At 44.5% G+C, this 19,797-nt stretch overlaps 1 protein-coding gene across 33 annotated transcripts in view; it reads left to right on the top strand.

Annotated features, from left to right (window-relative positions):
- MAP2 (microtubule associated protein 2) overlaps positions 1-19,797 on the top strand; it is a 220,107-nt gene that overhangs the window by 145,059 nt on the left and 55,251 nt on the right. For 30 of the 33 annotated variants that reach the window (XM_030952109.1, XM_030952107.1, XM_030952111.1 and 27 more), the window contains one exon: positions 5,503-5,788. In XM_030952109.1, coding sequence (XP_030807969.1) covers positions 5,527-5,788 — 262 coding nt within the window. In that variant the 5' untranslated portion in view covers positions 5,503-5,526. The remainder of the gene's footprint in view (positions 1-5,502; positions 5,789-19,797) is intronic. The other 3 variants (XM_030952117.1, XM_030952118.1, XM_030952115.1) reach the window with 1 other exon arrangement.

Genomic DNA, 19,797 nt, shown 5'->3' with positions numbered 1-19,797 from the left:
AAGGGTGAGGAGATGAACACTGCCTGCATTTTGAAGGGATGCAAGGTGGTGTTTAAGGGGATACTCTTGCTCCTGTTGATGAGAAAGAGGAATCTAGCTGAAAGGTAATAATTCAAGCAGTGGACAAGGAAGAAATAAATAATTTTTGTTCTAAAATATCAGAGAAATTTGTTCATTGTTTATTCAGCTAGAGAAGTAAAGTGGGTCCCATGGAGAGAATGTATAATTCTCTCTAATAATATTCCATATTACTGCAATTATGGCACTTTGGCATTTAGCATCAAGTGTGGCTTTGGTTAATTGTTTTGTGGCTCACATCTGAAAATAATCACATTAATTTGAGAGATGTATGTTAGCTGAAATGCAGGAGTGAAATGGCATCCAAAATTGGCCTTTTTGTTTCGTGGATATGTGGAGAGTCCATGAAGACAACAGTGTTGGTAAGGTTTGTGTATTATATACTACAGCCTGAGCTTTAATGGTAGCAGGAGGTTACTGGAACTTGTCCATCTAAATTTCCCACCTTCTGCCTCTTGTTTCTATTCCAGCCTCCTGATACCTCCATGCTTTCCTTGGCTCTTCTAGATGTAAGTTGTTAGTAAGTTAAATTTACTGGAAAATTCCATTGGGACCTTTTAAATCACTGTGCCTAGTATTTAATATTTAGATCCATCATCCCTGTTGGACAGTTGCTGTGTGGTCATGAAATTTCTTTTGTTGTGTTATTTACTAGTGTAAATTCAATTGCACCCTATTTGTGTAGAGTGTAACTCATTTTTAAGCTATCTTAATTTCCTCTTTAATTCTTGGTGCTCTTCTTTCTGCAAAAAAATTATGAATATGTGACTTCATTAATTTATTTTCTCTGAAAGAAATTCTCTGAATTTCTTAAATTTCTTTAAAAAATCTCTTATAGGCAGTCTAGTTGAGGAGTTTCGGAAGCCCTAGATACCTGAGGACTTTAGCCATATCTGTGTACTCCAGATTGTGGAGAAATCCCCTCCCTCTTGTGGCTCTGGACTTGGAAGCAGCTGCAACTCAGGGCAGATAACTCAGTGCTCTGGTGAATCTGAGTTAAATTGCCCTGTGAGAGCCAGGATTTGGTCCTGGAGCCATACACTGGGCACATCCCCTCTTCTTCCCACTCCCTGCCAGGGTTTGCTTTTCTGTTTTTAAAGAGTGTATTGTCTCTCCTTTCAGGAATCTCCAGTGCTAATTTTTGCCTGAACTAGAATTGTTGCTCTTCTTCCATGTATCCAGGTAGCTGTTTCTTTTAATTGTTGAATTAGCTTCCCTGAAATTAAATATCCTCGTTTCACTCTGAACGGGCTCATAGATACAAGAACAGGTAAAAACATGAGTTGAAACAGGAAGACAGTCTATTTGAAAAAGTCTTCAGTATTGGCCTAATTCTGTTGTCTTAACAAGTAAGAAATTTAAAGAAAGTTCATCTGTTTATATGCAAAGGCAGTGCTAATGTAACACTAAGATGATTCTGGACAGCTAGCACGACAGGAAATTTAAATCAGCATTATCTTGGGTTTTGCATATCATGGCCTCATGCTGTATTACTGTGGGTGATTTGCTCTGCATAGAGTTCAAAGCATTCAGGTTTGGTTCAACCCAGCCATGGCAGCAGGAGCTGGTGTCACATGAAAGAGAATATAGATTTATGAATATGTGTAGAGTGCCTGCAAAAGGAGGAGGTAACTGCAGAGTCAGACCACATATCCCCCCTGAGATTTGTCCCTCTGTGTTTAAGTATTTTCTGTCTCTGTACAGTTCCCACATGGCTGAAAAAGCTGGGAGGGTTCATTTTTATCATAGTTTCTCCTCCAGGTTATTAGTTCAGAAGATAAGATGTCCAGTTCAGATCCATGATGCTGTCCCCTCAGTGCACTGCCTGAGTTACAACATGAACGTAAGGTCTGTCAAGGATCTCTTCACTGCTGCTGCCAGTGGAGCACAATCTCTCCAGACAAGCAATGGCTTCAGTAGTGTCCTCCGTGTCACTCTGGACAAAGAAAGCCTTTTTGGGAGGGCTGTGTATGGCCCACGGGCGTGGGTCAGCATCACTGATGTGGTCTGTGGTGCTCAGCAGCACCTACTTGATCCCTCTGGAAGGAGGGGACATTCCCAACCCCAGTCCTACGCTGTGATTTGCATGGGTGGCCTTGGTCAGACTTCAGGGTGAGGAACATCCTGAGGGAGGAGTGTTACCTGTGCTGTGTGGCTGCCACAGCCTGCTCCATGGCTTGTGGCCATGGTGTGGGCCAGAATGGCTCTGGAGTAAGGGCCTGTGCTGGTGGGCTGGTGCAGCCAAGGCTGGTGCTGTCTGTGAGCTCCACTGCCCTTCCTGCTGTGGTCAAGCACCCACCTTGGTCACCCCCTCCCTAGCACTAACCTTCACAAAGAGTGAGAACTTGCTGGAAGATTGCTGCTGTGTCTTCCCTGATAAAGCAGTTCTGTTGTAATGGTTAGCAAAGGCAGGCTCATAAAGATCCAAATCAATTTGAACTAAAGCAGCATGACATTTTAGAGGACTGGCTGTGCTTTCTTATCTATGTCTTTTTGAAAGCCTTCATTGCAGTTTATGCAAAGAATAAGAAACTAATGGTAAAAGGAGGGACTGTTTGCTTCCCTGAAGTACAGTGTTTCCCTAGGTTGTCCAAATTATTCCAGGTTTTTTCTTTTTACATAGCTATCACTATTTAAATTCTGCTGTATTGTCTGGCCACTTCAGTATTTCTGTCAATATTTACATTACCTGATTAATTTAATTCCATTGTATGCTAATGAAATGAAAGAAAAACAGCTCACTTGATGGTGCAAAGCACACCTGTGTATTCTGGATTTTAACCCAAGCTGTGGATGAATCACAGCACACAGCAGATAGTCATTGCTAAATTGCTGAGTACAAAGATGCATTGTGTGACTCACTCCCTGTTTCTCTCCTACCATTATAAACCCTGAGAGCACTTGATGAATAACAGAGAGGCAAGAATGAATTCATCCATGCTTTACTCTGTAACCATCTTTTATAAATACTGAGCCAAATTCTGCCTCCAGATACACGCAGCTCGCATTGAAGTCTGCCCACTGTATTTATTTTTAAAGATAAAAGCGCTTTTGTTATTTTCACTGGGGACTTGTGTGACACAGTCCATTGTGAGGATGTGAATATTCTTCCTCAAGAGCTTCAAGTGAGGCAGGGAGTGTGTGCCTGGAACCAGGAAGGATACTTCATGGATAATAGCTACCAAACTGTGGTGCTGGAATAGAACCATTACATTTGTCCCAGTGATTTTCAGAGCCACATTCTCTACACTTGGCTCTTTCATAACCTTCCTGTCCTGCTGTGGTTCTGTCACCTCTCATGGATGACTAGGGGCTGAACTGGTGAAGCTGGTGGGCATTTTCATCCTGCTCCTGGGTCTTGCTCTCAGCTTCAAAGCACACTGGGTTGGTGAGGGAGCCTTGGGTTAGGGCTTGGACTTTTTCTTTGGTTGTTTTTTTGGGTTTTTTGTGTTTTTTTTTCCTGAGTTTCCCCAAGGGCTATAAGTTAGCATTGCCTCTTTTTTTTTCCTGCAGCACAGAATTTGTTCTGCCCTCATATCCCAAATGTTGGTGACTTTGAGTGTGTGCTGCTCATTGCTGTAAAAAGGGAGACATTTGTCCCATGGCCTCATGTTTTGGAAAGGTTCTGGTGAGAAAATGTTCTAGAATCATGCAGTAAACAGATCTAGAGGCAGAGGTATATTTTTTGTTTGTTTGTAGGAGGGGTTTTTGCCCATCTTGGGCTGGTGTGGTGTGAGACGTCTGCTTTAAAGCTGTCTGTACATGCAGAATGTCTCCCTGTTGAGTCTCCCATTAGGGTAACAGAGGTGGGGAGAGCAAAGAAGGTGTTCACTCTTTTCTTACCTGTGGTTGACTGAGGCTTGTCTCCTCTCTTTGTGATACTGCTCATCCCATCATTTTCAGTACAGCTCAAAGGAAAATCTGGGCTGCAAATCTTGCTCTCTGCAAGTTTCACCAGCTCCTTCAGTCTGTATGCAGTTAGTTACCTCCAGGGAATGATGCTGGGTCAGGGTGAGAGCGGGCAGAGCACTTTGTAAAACAACATGATTTCACTGTGAGGCAGAAGAGTTATTAGTCCTCATTGATATGGAATGCCAGTTTGAGTTACATATTGTGAATGAAATCTAATTTTGTCGTTCACCATGGTTTTTTAAAAATCTGCAGCAGCTCTGAAAGCTGTTATTAATAAATTATAATGTCTGATCAGAAAGAGGTCAAATTATCAATTATGAATGATTGTCTGGCAAATAGCCTTTTCTCATGTTTAGAGGTTTTCTTCAAACTGACCTGACATTGTGGAAACTAGTTTCTTTTTCTGGTTTGTTTTTGTTAAATATCTGCAGAATACATGCACTATCTAGTTTGCGGTGCCTTTTCTAGACTGCTCAGCCTCTGTGATATGTGCCTGGTTGACTGCGTTCTGCTCACTGCTTTTATGTTCTTTTCTCCCAGGGAAAAAAGGAGGTGGCAAGTGCTTTTGGAAAAGGCCTGCTGGTTTCCACTTTGAAGTAGCTAACTCAGGGCAGGTCGCCTTCCCCTCTCCAGAGGCCATTGTATCATCAAAACATGATTATGATTTCTTGCCTTCCTAGGTTTACATATTGAGGAGCTCCTGCTGCATTTAGCTGTGAGGAATAGCCAAGTGCTATGGCTTATGCAGTGGCTTCTCCTTGGCTTGGACAAATGAGATCTAGCTAACAGGAGTGAAATATGTGTGAAATAGCAAATAACAATTCGTTTTATTTCTGTACAAATACTGATAGTCAAAAGAGAATGTAAATGCTTGTGTGAGAAACAAACTGTTCCCCATGGACTGCTTTGGACAAAAGGGTTGTACAAGTGTGTGTGAATGTTCACATGACAGCAAGTAGGAGGGGATTTAACTGGGATCAAACAGTATGGATGTTCAGGAACCCAGTGCACATTCCCAGACTTGGCTTCTGTCATGACAAGTAGCAGATTGCATGTGCTGGAGAGGCCATGTCACCTTGTGCTTCTGTGCCTGACAAGCACCTTCACTTCAGCAGCAGCTTCACTTGCAGCAGTTGTGGCATTCTTCCTTCTTTGCCCTGGAAATGGGTCATGGCACTGAGATGACAGATTCACTTCTTGTTAATTGGGTTGATATTTTAACTGTAATTAATGTGTTAAAATCAGATTAATGAATGGGCAACCATCAAGAAAATGGTGCTAATAATTGCAAGGCATGTGAGAGTCAGGGAGGACTTGACCCATAATTTTTACTGCTGGTGGTTTCTTTTGGCTGTAAATCAGTTCACTCACAGCTAGGACAAACACACAGAGATAATTCTTTCCTCTGCTGGACTTGAGTTTAGCAGCAGCACTGCTGGTGACTGCTTGTGCTGGCAGTCAGGGACACAGTCACCCACCTGGAGCTGATCTCTCCCGCTCATGTCGTTACAGGCCACACGCTGAAGGCGAGGAGCCATGGCTGAGGATAGGAAAGACGAAGCCAAGGCACCACACTGGACTTCAGGTCAGCTAACAGAGGCTTCTTCACACCCACATTCACCTGAAATGAAGGATCAGGGTGGCGCGAGCGCTGGACTGGTCAGAAGTGCCAATGGATTTCCGTACCGAGAGGATGAGGAGCTGAGGCTGGGCAGCCACGAGCAGCCAGGGACATATGCTCAGACCAAAGAGAATGGCATCAATGGAGAGCTGTCATCAGGGAGCAGGGAGACTGCAGGTAATGCACCTCCATGCCCTGCTGCAGAGCACAGGTCTCTGCACACCCTGGGGCTTTCTGCAAGAGGAGATGTTAGGTGGAGTCAGGTCCCCATGGGGAACCTGACATGAGGAGGGTGTATGTGCTTTGAGAGGTCACTTGCTCTTCACTGCATGGACTGCATCTTTGCCCAGATACATACTCAGGATTCTGGGCAGGGCTCTGAGAAGGCTCTTTGTAAATGACACAGGGTCACCCATCAAGGGATGTGGCAACAGAGCAGCTGCTCAGGTCCTCTGGGCTGCCAGGGAGTAGGAAACTGCCCAAATGTTGTTCATGGATGGCTCATGCATTTGTGTGTGCAGGAAGGATGGATTCTCCTGTTATTGCTCACAAGTAGCAAGACCTTCTTGAAACCATGTACTGTTTGCTAAATAATGCACAGTTCATTCTGGCTGGGAACACCACAATTCAGTATCAGCATTTATTCATCCTTGCCCAGCCATATTTCACTGGGTGCTCGCTGGGACTTAGTCTATTTGTAAACTATGTAAGGTTTTTAGAATTCAGCTTGTTGTTTGCAGAAAAAAAAAAAAGAAGAGTGTGACTGTGTCAAAATGAAATATGCAAAGCAAGTTTCCTGTTTTAGAAATAAATGCTAATTATCTTTGTGCAGAGTTCCCACTCCAAACCCCAAAAGCACAGTGCAAGAAGAATTTCTCTTGTATAGACACAACTGCCCTTGATGCATCCATTCATGCATGCTAAAGAGATCTTTCTAGCAATGTTTTTTTGGCTGTTGACAGCATTTGGAGATGCTATCCATAATTTCTCAGAGGCTGGAGAATTTTAAGGCTCCTGGACCATACAATAATTTCATAAGCAATTGTGCTGGAAATGGAGATATCTGCTAAAAGTAAATGTGTCTATATTTTAACTCTCTTCTTGCAGATTGGCTTTTAAATGTTGGCCAAGGTAAAAGAAATCATGTGTGAGCATTCAGGTGAACACAGTGTTGATGACTGGGGAGATGATAATGAGGTCTTGTCTCTTTGCTCTACCCCAGCTTTATTCTGTGTTTAGCCAGCAAATAAAGACTGAGTGTGTCTCATCTTTGCCACAGATTTGTCACCCCTTGTTGGACAAGTCCCCCCATACATTTGCAAAAGGGGGGATTACACGATGAAGAGGAATTTCCTATCCTTAGATAGGGAGGAGAGAAATGCTTTTCTCAGGCTCTCTCACACTCAGGTTCTCAGTGCTGGTCAGAGAGATCCAAACATTTAATTGAGTTTGCACCTAATGGGTGACAGGAGGAAGAAAACCACTGCTGGCCATCAGCAGACATTATAGTAACGCCTTTTCATGTTGCTTTTTGAGGCAAGTGGTTAAAAGCAGAAAAAGACAAAATGAGGAAGCATGTTCTAGGGCATGCAGTAGTGCTGGGAGCACACATTTGCTAAGGGAACAAGATTACTCTTCATCCAGGTGAAGTTTGCTTCAGTCGCCACTTTGTGGCCTCATTTCCTCCTTCCCTGCAGTTTTCTCATTGTCTGCTCAGACTCTAAGTTCTCTGGTGTGGAGACTTGCTGTCAATATGTACAGCTTTTGTTTGGGAGTCTTATTATAGCTTATCTCATGACATCTTTGTCCTTGAGCACTGGAAAAGTCCCTAGAGCTGCTCGCCTTCATGCCTGAATTCCTGGCTCTCTGGAAACTTGTGCACTGCACACGCAGGCACTGGCTAAGCTGAATCAGGGCAATGTAAACCTTTGTAGGATACCTAAGATACATTTCTTTCAATATTTTTTTTCTCTTTTGAAGGAGAAACCAGTTAGCAACTTACTTACTGTAGTGGTAGAAAGGGACCAGAGTGTGTTTTGCCCCTTCAAACTGGTATTTACTGGCTGGAGGTGCTAAATGCAATGTGGGAGCAGGACTTGTAGATTTTTGATGTTCAATTCAGAATTTGATCTTGAAATTTGGATTGTTATTCTCAACAAAATTCAGTCATCTTTGCTGTGTTTGTCTGTTTGCAAATTGTAGCTTCAGCGGGGTATTGCATCAGGTGGGGTTTTTAAATGCCACTCTGATACACATAATTATCAATAATGTGAATCATTTAATCATTTGTAGTAGCTTAGTGACTCCAAACATCTGGGGAGAAAGTGCACAGGAAGCCATAGTCAATGGAGATAATTAACCAAGCTGTGGGTTTGATTAGATTTACAGGGATTTTTTTTTTTTTCTGGTATAAGTCCAGCACTGGAACCTAGGAAAATCTTTGGCTTCTCAGCCTTCATGTTGGAGTCTGTAAATCCCCAGCAACTGCCACAACGTTCTGCACAGCAGAGTACTAGTTCAAACAGGGATTTCCCAGAGAGCTGTCCATCACCCCAAGCCCTGGTGCATTTTGAATTTTGACGTGTTTCTCCTAAGGAAGGGCTGCTGCATCTGGCTGACCCAGGAGCTGGGATTTAGCCACAAAATGGCCCTCTCCAAGGGACGGGTGTTCTGTAGCAGGGCAATTGATCCTTCAAGGCACAGCAAAGCAGCAGGACACCCTTTCACAGGGCTTGTGCTGTAAAATCAGAGGGCTGTGTGTTAAAGGAAAAGTTAGGATAAGGCCACCCGGACAAAGACACCTTATGCCCACAGTGATGCAGAGGCAAGGGATGGTAGTGGGGGAGGAAGTGACAGTTCTTCCTGAAACACATCCAATCCATCACTACAAGTGACATTTTTAGATTTGCACAGTTAAAATTTGCCTTTGTGTATAGATGGCTCTCTCAGTGGCTAAGAGTTACTGAGTCTGACCTCAATGTTTGGAATCCTCTGGATCTGGCTGTTGTATTGCCAGATTGATCTGTCTCAGCATCGTGCTGGTAATGGCTACATGATGGAGACACATCAATGCCCTCCTTTCAAAGGGACCAATAGGAACGTGGCAGAGTGCACAGAGCTGAGGGCAGGGCAGCCTCAGGGCCTGATCCAGCAGGCACCCAAGTCAAAGGCCAGGAGAACAGGCTGGGTTTTTGGCATAGCCCACAGGAAGCTATTAGGGATGTGATGTAAGTGTGGGTAGTAAATCACCTATTTCTTTTTGTATTTTGTGAATATAAATTTGTATATGTACTTGGACTGATGCCTTGTGAAGGCTGACCTAGAACAGAGGCTAGAGAGAGTTAAAGAATAAAGTAGGGATTTATTAAAAGGCCTCAATGGATGCACCTTGGGCAGCACAAGAGCTCAGCCAGGGATACACCCAAGATGAACCAAAATGGTCACAAAATGAATGACTGGTCAAGGGATCTCATGCTTTTATAAGTTCTGCTCCATTTGTACATTGGAGTTAATTGTCCAATTACAGCTTCAGCTTATGAAGTCCCATCTTTCTTGTTTTTCTCTCTTCAGCCCACATTGTTTATGCTCTTGGGCCTGAGATTTGGATCATTTGTCCTTGGTCTCCAGCTAGAGAAGGAATTGTTTTGTCTAGCTACTCTGTGAAGAGAGCTCACCATTCCCTAAATATGAAGCTCAGAACTACACACTAAAGCTGTACAGAATCTGAAAAATATAAAAGCTAAAACCTGAGGAATCATCTCCCCCTTTAGAGGGCTTGACAAGGCCTTTATCTTGTTGAGTCTCTATTCTAAATATTTACTAATAATAGGTATTTACTTACAGATAAGTATCTAAGATAAGTATCTATCTACCTCTGGCAGACCAGCTGAGCCCTGTGCTTCTGCCAGACACAAATCCCACACTGTTCTGGAGGTGCTTCCTGAACACACCTTGCCTTTGGTGCAGTCTGCAGCATCCCACAGCCTGAGACCACTGAGTTTTGATGTGTTCCCCCTGCTTCATGCCTGTCCATGTCCCTTCTCACCTGCACACACAGAGCATCTTTGGTGAAGACCATGGAATTATTAAGAATGGAGAATGAGACCTGTAGGTTTTGTCAAGACGGACATTTTCATGTTGTGTGAAATGTGTGATGCAAAGGGACACGACAGTGTAGTCCTCAGAAACTCACTCTGAAGTGGGCTGACAAGGAAAGCTTTGGACTGGACCCAGTGGTAGAGCACAGGATGTGTCTGACTTGCAATGAAACATGGGAGTAGCAGCCTTTTCTTTGCTCACTGGAAAGCTGTGGTCAGCTAACTGGGAGGAAGCTGTGAGGAGGACTACAGATATGCTGCAGCATTCTCTGGGAACCAGCCATTCAACATAATCCATTTTATTTGAATTGCAAGAACATCAAGCTACAAAGGTTTTGCTTTTTGCACTTAAAATGCATCTATTTTTTTCAGTAATACAGTCAAATTTAACCAGTCAAATTTATATAATTAGGGATAATAGTGGTGAACATTGTGAAGCATCTTCTACAATATGTCTTTATATACAGTGACTCAACTGATTAAGTGCTATCTTCATTATATGCCAAATTCAGATTTGTAATTGGATGGGGTTTGGATTATCCACACTATTATTTGATGAATTATTTTTTGACAGATGAAGGGAAAGCATTTTCCTGAAATCCTATTACCAGAGCCTCAGGACAGTGTCTGTGTCCTGGTGGCAGACAGTGTTAAGGACAGTAGCATGTCATACCAGAGTGACAAAATGTAGCCCTTCAGTGAACCCAAGCCATGTGGGATGCAAAGGGACTGTGGTGAGCTGTAACAAGTTCCCTGACAGGGCACAGCAATCCCACTGCAGGCTGGGCACTTTTGGGATCACGAGGAAGGTGGGTGAGAGGCAGCCCATGGCAGATCCATGAGACATTTGTGAGGAGGAATGAAGAAGTGGCAGTGTTGATGAGGGGCTGAGCAATGTGGGGAAACCGCAGCAAGAGAGCTGGTGAAGTGGAGGCTATAGGGAGCAAAGCTGGGGTGGGAAGAGGCAGGGGAAAAAGGAAAATTGTAAGATAAGCTAAGGACAATAGGACAAGGTCCAGTTTTATGTGCTGATCCAGAGACAAACCAGCTTTTGTGTGATGGCAGATACTACACCAGAAAGGAGGGGATTCAGACAGCAGGAAACAACTGAAGAAAACTGGGAAGGGACAAACCACATTACAACTTGGAATGTAATTTATCTTAATTCAGCCCTTTGTTTCAGGCTTTGGAAAGCTGGACTAAATGGGTATGTGAAACAGACTTATTCCTCTGACCATTTACTCTTTTAAACAAGCATATTTCTATAAGGTGCAGGGAATGTGAGTGAAAGATTGTCTTGTCACAGCCAGTAGTGCTTGAGCAAAGTCCCTTTGGGTTAGCTATGCAAAAAAAAACCAAAACAGAAATGTGTTGAAGGCAGGAATTGTGCTTGTTTCAGCCTCCTGCTGTGTGTCAATGAAACAGTCTGTATCCCATTGTCTTCCACAACCTTGTCTTGTAGTGGCCAGTCTCCAGGTAAAGAAGATCTTGTTCACAGCACACATCAGCACAGCACTGTTAGAAAATCACCATGGTGGTTAAAAATCACTATGGTGCTTTGTTGTACAGGCTGAGGGCCCTCAGTCCCTCTGGAGTAGCCCTGGAGCAGAATGGCAGCTCCGTGTTTGGGGTCACTAAAGCAAGAGCCTTTCCAGGCTGAAATGCACTGAGAGCCACAGCCTGCTCCCATGGTGTGCTAGTGGTTTGTTCCCTCCTCTGGTGACATCTCATTTAATCTCCCTTTCCTTCCTCGCTCTCTTGCCATACAAGTGGTGGTATTCTGATGGCACTGGCAGTAGACACACAAACAGGCCTTCTTTGTATGGAGGCATTTTTGTTCTTTCCAACAGGACTGCTTTTGTCAGAGCTTTGCTTTTTATTTGGCTGTTTGCACTGGCTGTCCTGCTGCTGCCCAAGTCCTTGTGGAGCTGTAAGCCCCCTGATAAGCTCCCTGAATGCCTGTTTGCCAAAGGAGCCTCCCAGCCTTGTTGTCAGATGCGCATTTTCAGCAAGCGGCGTGTCTTGAGCAATGCAGACAAAATGCACAGAAGGATGCAAAATCAATGACATTCAGAGCTGAATGTGTCTGCTGGGTTTGTCCCATTTCTGTTATTTATTTTACAGAGCTGGAAGAAGGTATTTTACTATGTCATTGATGGCTCCCATGGGAAATAAGCTGTTAATTAGGCATTTTGATCTCCCTCCCCTTGCCCAGGAAATGTGACGGTAATTACTGTACACCATCCTCTCTGCCAATTTAGATACAGGCAAACATACCAGGCATCTGAAACTTTTCTTCTCTGTGTTAAGTGTTGTACAAGTGTCATTTTCTGGGACATGTTACTGGAATATTATAGACATACTCAAAGTGTGTTGCTGAAGACTGCGTGGGTGGGGGCAGCAGAGACCCTCTAGGGAACTTGTAGAAAATGCTGGGGGTTTTACTGTTCTCTGTTAACCTTGTTATAAAGGAATATAGGCACAGAAATTCCATCTTTTCACATTCCCTACCCACAGCTTTCTTCCCCCTGACTGTAAAATAGTCAATAACTACTATACAGACCAGTCTCTGTGGGGTTTTTCTGTGGCTGGCCCTATCAGTCAATCCAGTAAGACATCTTTTCTTGTCCAGTCATAATCTCTCTAAGGGGCTGGCTATGCCCTCCCACCTCCTCTTAGGGCTTCAGAAATCAGTCAGTGATTGACATGTCTTGGTAGGAGCTGGAGGGGCTGGCACAGCTGTGGGCAGAATGCAAAAATTCCTGTCTGAAAGGGAGCAGGGTGAGATAACCTGGTGTGCAGGTGCTCTTGGTTCCCATGGCTGGGAGTCAGCCACGTAGAGAACATCAGCCATCAGGCTTTTTTAACCATAAGCTGCTCTGGGAGTGTGTGGTTCAGATCTGCTTTTGAAATCTGTATCCCAAACCAGATGCAGCAACACCATCAGAGCCAACTGCTGCATTGTACCACATCAGTGCTGCTTTTGGCCCAGGGAAGGCATCCACAGCCATTTCCTTTGGGCTCCCTGTTGGTGTTTCAATTCACTTTGCTGTTTCCTTGTGACAATACAAGCATTGCAAAAGCAGCTGTGCTTCTTTAAGAAGTGAGAGCAGAGTGCCTGTGAGCGTGTTGGCTTGGCAACCAGCACGCACTTGCTGCTGTCAGTGCTCCCAGAAAACATAATCTATAACCTCAGAGATGTAACAAGGAGCAACAAGGCTGGGATATGGAAGAAGCATCTTTCATAACATGTTTCAGCCACACCTTAGTTTAGGCTGTATGCCATGAGCTCTGTTTGTCAAAGCTGCCTTTTGGGAACATCTGCAGCCCTTCTTGGGGGACTGCTGTGACCAGGAGAGTTATTGCTGCTGAAATGTCAAATACTCAAGGCATTCTGGGAGTTTCATTTTTGCCTTATCTCTGCTTTTTGCTTGCCTCTGCCCTCCCTCCCCACCATGCCTGTTTAAGTACCTGTTCTGTGAGGGCTGTAAATGCAGATTTCCCTGTCTCTGTTGGTCAGATCTCAACCATCCAGCAGTGGCATTAGCTGAGTGACTGGTGGGGCAGCTGTGCCCAGAAAACATTCTGATTTGTGGTCTGTTCTACTGGAGTCCTCTTCAGTTTATGAAGTGTGTGGTAGGAAACAGCTTGTGTATTTATGAGTTACATGAAGTAGACAGGACTTGTAAAAGCCAGGAGAAAAGGCACCAGGGTGGAGAGAGCTACCCCAGGTGAGCCAGGAGGTCTGTGCAGAGCCATGGACAGGTGGCACTGTGCAGGGCTGTGTGCCACCTCCCCACAGGCTTCTGCCCTCTGGGCTGGGCTCAGCTCTGCTTCAAAGGCTCCTTACTATTGTGTTTAAAGTGTCTATCAGGGTCTCCATCACCATGATGGCATCATAAAGGACATTCAGAAACACTGGGCAATATTTGGCACTGAGCAGCTGGTATTGCTGGGGACTGTGCCAGTATATAATCTTTCATTCCAGTTTTGGTCTGAGGGCAGAAGGATTTGGAAGAAGGTTCATTACTAAACAACAGAGCCTTGTTTTGCAGGCATACAGCTACTCTTGTTTCAGGCAGAGCTGAAATGGCCTCTTCTCCAAAGTCACCTTGGAAGGGAAGCAGCAGGTTCTTAGGTGACAGCAGGGGATGTGCTGGTGAGCACTGCTGGCCCCATTTCCAGCTCCCTTGCCCTGGGTCATGAGGGCAGTCATTAACCCACTCAGCCCCGCACTTCACAAATCCTTCCTTTCCATTTTTCCACTGTGGAAGCTCAGGTGTTGGGCTGATGCATTTTCCAGCCCAGGACAAGGCATCCCCAGGTCCTGCCAGCGCACAGGGTGGACATCAGCCCTTCCTCACCCACTGGGCACGGGTTGAACCCTTGGTGGAGAGGAGGTAGGTACCATCACATCCCTCACAAAAATGAGAGTCTCACAAAGTCTCCTCCAGGCTTGCTGATTTCTTTTTTCCCCCGTTGCCATGCCAACGTGGCCCTGCTCAAAGTGAGATCTCTTTCTAAGCTCCACTGAGAGAAAGTATGTAGCCTAGGAGATTATTTAGCATTCAGGAGTGCACAGGCTCCCTGTGACGTCTGTGAGCCACAGTCAGGCTGGCTGACAAAGGAAAGCAGGATTTAGTTTTTCTCCTCTTTTCCTCTAGCATTTGCTTCTCAAGGTTAAGGGAGATAAGGAAGAGACTGCAAGCACTTTGTGACTGGGACCCCACTCTGTAGGCCTCACTGAGGCACCATTTTAATGGAAATGAAAAGAAAATATTACTTTGGGGTATATTTTCTGCACAAAGTACAAGTATGAGAGAGATATATATGCAAATTCCTTGATTTGACTAACCACGATTTGCTACTCTCTATTAAAATGGAAAGCAAAGGCAATCTGGGTTTTAATTTGAGTGAGAAACTCAAAGGAAATAGTAGAAGGAAGCAAGGGACACCCCCCTGTCTTTGTCTATCTGTGAGGTTACAGTACAGAGAAGAAACCATCTCTTCTCTTGCTGTATTCATATCCTGGGTAAGGACAGCAAAACTCAGTGTGTACTAGTGTTTTGGTTAGGGTTTTTTGTTCTGTGGAGTTGCTGCTGGTAGATTAACTGCTCACTTGAAATTCAGTCCTTATAATGATAATGCAGATTTGCTTGCCTTTGCCAGCTGAAGAGATGGAAATCAGCACAGAACAGCTGGCATTGGCTGGCAGCTGAGCACTGATGATCCAGTGCCTGTCCCTCCCAATGGCTGATCTGGAAATTCAAAGACACTCCAAGTGAGATGTCTGTGTGATGGTGTTTACGCTGTTATTTGTTCTTTGGGAGATTCTGAGCAAAATATTTACATTTTACTCTGCTGTTTCACAGACTGACTACAGAGCACAGTAAGTGGTTCTTGGAAAACCTCTTCTGAAGTGATTATTTAGAAATGCAGTTTTGGTTGTTTTGTGGGGTTTTGTTATATTGAGGCATTCCTTATGGCATGCAGAAAGTGCAGGGAACTCAAGGCACCCCAGCTGTGTGCATTAGATCATGGGAGTGAGTCCTTCTCCTGTGTGTGGAAAATGACTGTCCAAAACTTTAGTTTTAGTTGCATGCAGTTTTATTTTGAAAATAACTGAGGGATATCATTAGCTCCAGGGCAGAAAAACCTCTTAGCTGCTTCTCAGAGTCATTTCACTCAGGACTGAGTAGATTGAATGGTTCATGGAAATCAGATTCACTGGGAAGCACTGTGCATTTTGGGAGGGGAAAATAAACCCCAGGTACTTTGCTTTTTGTTTCTATTTCCTTCCTTGAGACTAATTCATCATGATACATGATCAGTTTGGTAGAGCTTCCAGCAACCCCTATAACCTCTGGCAGTTAGGATAAAACTGATTTACAGTCTGGTTCTCTGCCCATGCATCTGTCCAGACAGATAATTCTGCTCCTCTTTATGAATGTATCAGCTGCCAGTGCTGTGTAGATGTGGCAATCTTGCTGCTCTACTGAAACTACTTTCATCCACAGCCTTGCACCACATATGTGGAGAGGGAATTGGATTCAGTGGTGACTGTTCCTTTTTACCCCAAATTCAGAGTATGTGCTGCATCTGGGATAATGCAGCCTGCAGAGGTTGTTGGTGAGCTGAAACTAATTCCTAGCTGTTCCTGTGTATGAGTTGCTTTCTTTTTCCTTTCCCTGTCATCCTTTCTCTCTATTTAAGAGTATGTCATCCTTCTCAATGATTGCTCTGTCAGCTCTTCCTTCTCTTTCTCCTTTCTCACTTATGTTGTCTCTTTTTTTAGTCTTGTCCTCTGTATGTGCTCCCAGCTTTATCCCAGCTATCCAGTGTAGCTGCTCTGCAACCTGGCATTTCCACAACTGCTCCTCGTTTTCAGTACACTAAGGTGCTCAGCTTCTGGATGCAGCTCTCCTGGAGGCTGCAGTGCCTCCAGCCCTGGTGTCAGCTCTCCCCCCAGCAGCTGGACATCTCTAACACTGTGGCTGCAGGAGCTTGCAGCTATTTAGGTGCCAGAGAAGGCAGCTTTGGCAAAAGTGGAAGAGATAGTTCAGAAGGTCACTGAACCATAGAATGGTTTGGGTGGGAAGGGAACTTAAAGCTCATCTTATTCTAATGCCAGGCTGCTCCAAGCCCTGTCCAACCTGACCTTGGACACTTGCACGGATGAGGCAGCCACAGCTTCTCTGGGCAACCTGTGCCAGGGCACTGAAGATGCACTGAGGGCTTAGATATGCAACTCTCACATTTTCCTTCTTCAAGAGTAGGTGCACATTTCTCTTTCCTAATCCCATTGCACACACAGAGCTGTGAGCTGGCAGTCCCCAGGAATGGGCAGGCAGTGGATGGCGGCAGGATTCAGGGATGACTTCTGGTCAGAGGCAAGGCAAGGCTCCCTTCAGCTGGGGCAGGGCCAGAAAAGAGGGGGACAGATAGAAGAGCTGCTGACCTTGGCTGAGAACTGCTCTGAAAGTTAATCTGTACACAGCACAGGCCACTGCCTGTCTGTGGGGCCACTTGCACATGCTCCTTTGGAAGGATGCAGCACCATTCCTCTGTTGGCAGGAGAAACACTCCTGCCTTGGTACAGGTGCAGGCTGGACTGGGAAGCAGGGCTTGGGAGAGATCAGCCATGCAGCTGCTGCTGCAGTGCAGAGCTGGGCTGGACCAACAGCATGAGCACTGAGGTGAGCAGGGCATGGCATTGCTGCATTTTGTGTGTTAAATATCCCCTAATGGGTTAAACCTGCATTCTCTTGGCATTGGCAGGTTGATCTTCAGTCATCCTGACCAGGCATGACTAAATCCCACACAAGATGTGCATGGGTTAATGTAAATTTTAAGCTTAAATCCAGCAAAGTTTCTATAGCACATTGTGAACCCTTTTTAAAAAACATCAGAGAAAGCACTGTAAAAAGTGTTTAAAATCATCCCAAAAGGAGCTAAAAATGAACTTTGAGGGATGCATCACCTCCTTCTGTAGGTGGCTGATGCTTCATTGACTTTTGTAAAGGTTCTTAAAAGTCGGTTTGTTTAAAATGTTAACTTGTACTGAAGCCCAAAACTAATATTGATTTAAAGGTGACTTACCCATTATGTGCATTTACTCACACTGAAAGGATTAAATAGCTGGTTCTTTGTTTTGAAGCCAAAGTGGTTTCTTCTGTGTGAGTCGTAGGGAATTAATACTTCTGGGGAAAGATAGATATAGCTGCTTTGTATGTGCAGGTGTTGTTCTGAGCTGATGCCAAATCTCAGGAAAGGCAGTGGGACATCACTGCATTGCCCTGGCTGTGGGTTTGGTGTTGTCAGCTTTAATATTGCTCTAAATTGTGTTGCCTATGCATCAGACAAAACAGAACTGATAGCTTTTCCCACCTCTAATTTGGCTGGGAAATGCTGACAGTAAATATTTTGTTCCAAGCAATAGACTTCAGAAGATGGACTCAGGGGATGCACAGGAAACAAGTATTGCAGTAATGAGGGCTCATTTTTAAAGTGTTGCATTATTATACTGACATTGGTGTGACTCCTTTTTAACAGACTTACATATTCCAGGGGGGGTGCTGAGGAGGGGACTGGTCCCTTGGTGTTTTGTTCTACAGCTGCTTGATAGTGTGGCAGAGGCCTCTGCCTAATAAATGTGCTAGGGAGCCAAAGGAGGAGGCTCACTGGAGCTTTCAGAATGGCTCCTGGTTCCTAGCATGAGTCTCTTTAGGTTTTGCACTGTGTGCCTTGGAGATTTGGACGATGTGTCCAAGTCTCCCCCTGAAGAAAGCGATCAGGGAAATTCAGTCAGAGCCGGGGAGCTGAAACACACACAGAACATGTGGAAGCAATCCAGGGACAGGCAGCCTGAGCTTCCCTGCTGCTTCCTTGAGTGCTGCACAGCAGCTGAGGGTGCCCAGGAAAGCCACCCTGTGTTTGTAGCAGAGCACAGCCAGGCCAGCACTGCTCGGCTGCAGCCAGGATTCCAGCTGTGCATCAGATTTACTCTGATATAAAGCAGATAGCACAAGAATCAGAGAATCACTGAGGGTGGAAAAGAACTCCAAGATCATCAAAAGTGTTAAGGAGCTGGGTGGTTGTAGTTCAGATTTACAATCTAGAGTTTAAGGACAGCAGAGGAGGGGCTGTTGAATGCCCCAAAACACAGAGGTGTAATGCATTTGCAGTGGGGCTCACCAGGGATGAAGCTGCTGTGCCAGGTACTCAGCTGTAGCTCACCTGTTCCTGCCCTTCTCACACAGTGACTGCAATACATCTTTCCCCAGCATTAATCTGAATGTTTGTACCTTGGGAATCCAGTGCATTAAACCATCAAAGCTCTTTCTTTCCCAAAACACAGACCTTTTCTGGCCTGTTCTGCTGGTTAGCTGGTGAATCCTGGTGATTAAATTAATCTGTTGCTGTCCTTGTGGATGCTGCAGTAGCTTAAAGTCAACGAGTTTATTAGGGAAATGATACTTGTCTGTTGTGTTGTGACTGCATTTAATTTAAAAGCTGATGTTCATATTATTTGCCTTCATAACTCCTGCCAATTATTGTTAATATTGCCAACATCCAGATCAAGGACGTACTTACAGCAAAATATTTACACTCACAAAAGCCGTTTGAAAGCCAGTATTTGAATTCTGTAAAGCTATGTTATGGCTTTTTGCTTCAATCTCAAGCACTAATCTGTTGGCACTTTTTGAGGTTTGTATAACTTATTCATAATACTTTGTTAGCTGCTGTGCATTTGTTTTATAATCTGCATGCAGAAAGGCAGTATTTAGAGCTGTCATCATCCCAGAGATCAAGTCCAAGGTGTATCTTTGCTTTTTCTGCCCCAAATGCCGCTGGGTGATGCCTGCATCTTTTTTTTTCCTCCAACATTTCAGTAGTCTTGAGTGAAACAAGTCATCCACCAGCTTCCAGGAGAGCTGTGCATGGATTCAGGACCTGTCCTTAGGGGACTGGCTAATGTCTCTAAACAAATCGAATCTCTATTTGCTTTACAGCCTGGTTGCACTCAGAACTGCAGTACCCGGGGGGGGAAAAATCCATAGGTCCTGGTTTGCTTTTTAAATCATCAAAGACAGCAAATAGCCATTTTGTATCTTCTCTTTCTGCAGGAATATGTGGGGTGTTTTGCCTCACAAGGCGGTGCAGGTTGCTTTGTGCTTTTGTTGTTGACTCGATTGCACTGTGCCAACAATTAGTGCTGGTTACCTTGGAAACTGCTCTGAATCCCACTGAGGATTTTGACAGGCACATCTTGACTGAAATTGCTTTGTTTTCACAATTCTGCAAGTATACATGTAGCTAATCCTTTTGTTGTGCCCTGCCTGTGTTCTTTCCTTAAAATGCAGCAAAATTAATGAAACATATTATTTTATCCTTTCCATCTCATTGCAGCTTTCTTTAATCCTTCTTCTGCCTCAGTGCTCCAGGAACATTAATTACCCTTTACTTTAACTGAGCTCACTGCTTTTTCTTAGTAGGTGTTTGATTGGTGACCCTATGAATGTGTGTGAAGTTTTGACACAATTTGCAGCCTCCTTCTTTCTGTTCCTCCTTCCTGTCATCCCTTTTGTT

Source organism: Camarhynchus parvulus, chromosome 7, assembly GCF_901933205.1.
Source record: "Camarhynchus parvulus chromosome 7, STF_HiC, whole genome shotgun sequence".
NCBI classification, from domain to species: Eukaryota; Metazoa; Chordata; class Aves; order Passeriformes; family Thraupidae; genus Camarhynchus; species Camarhynchus parvulus.
The sequence above is the reverse complement of the archived record's forward strand: the minus strand, read 5'-3'. Positions and strand labels throughout refer to the sequence as shown.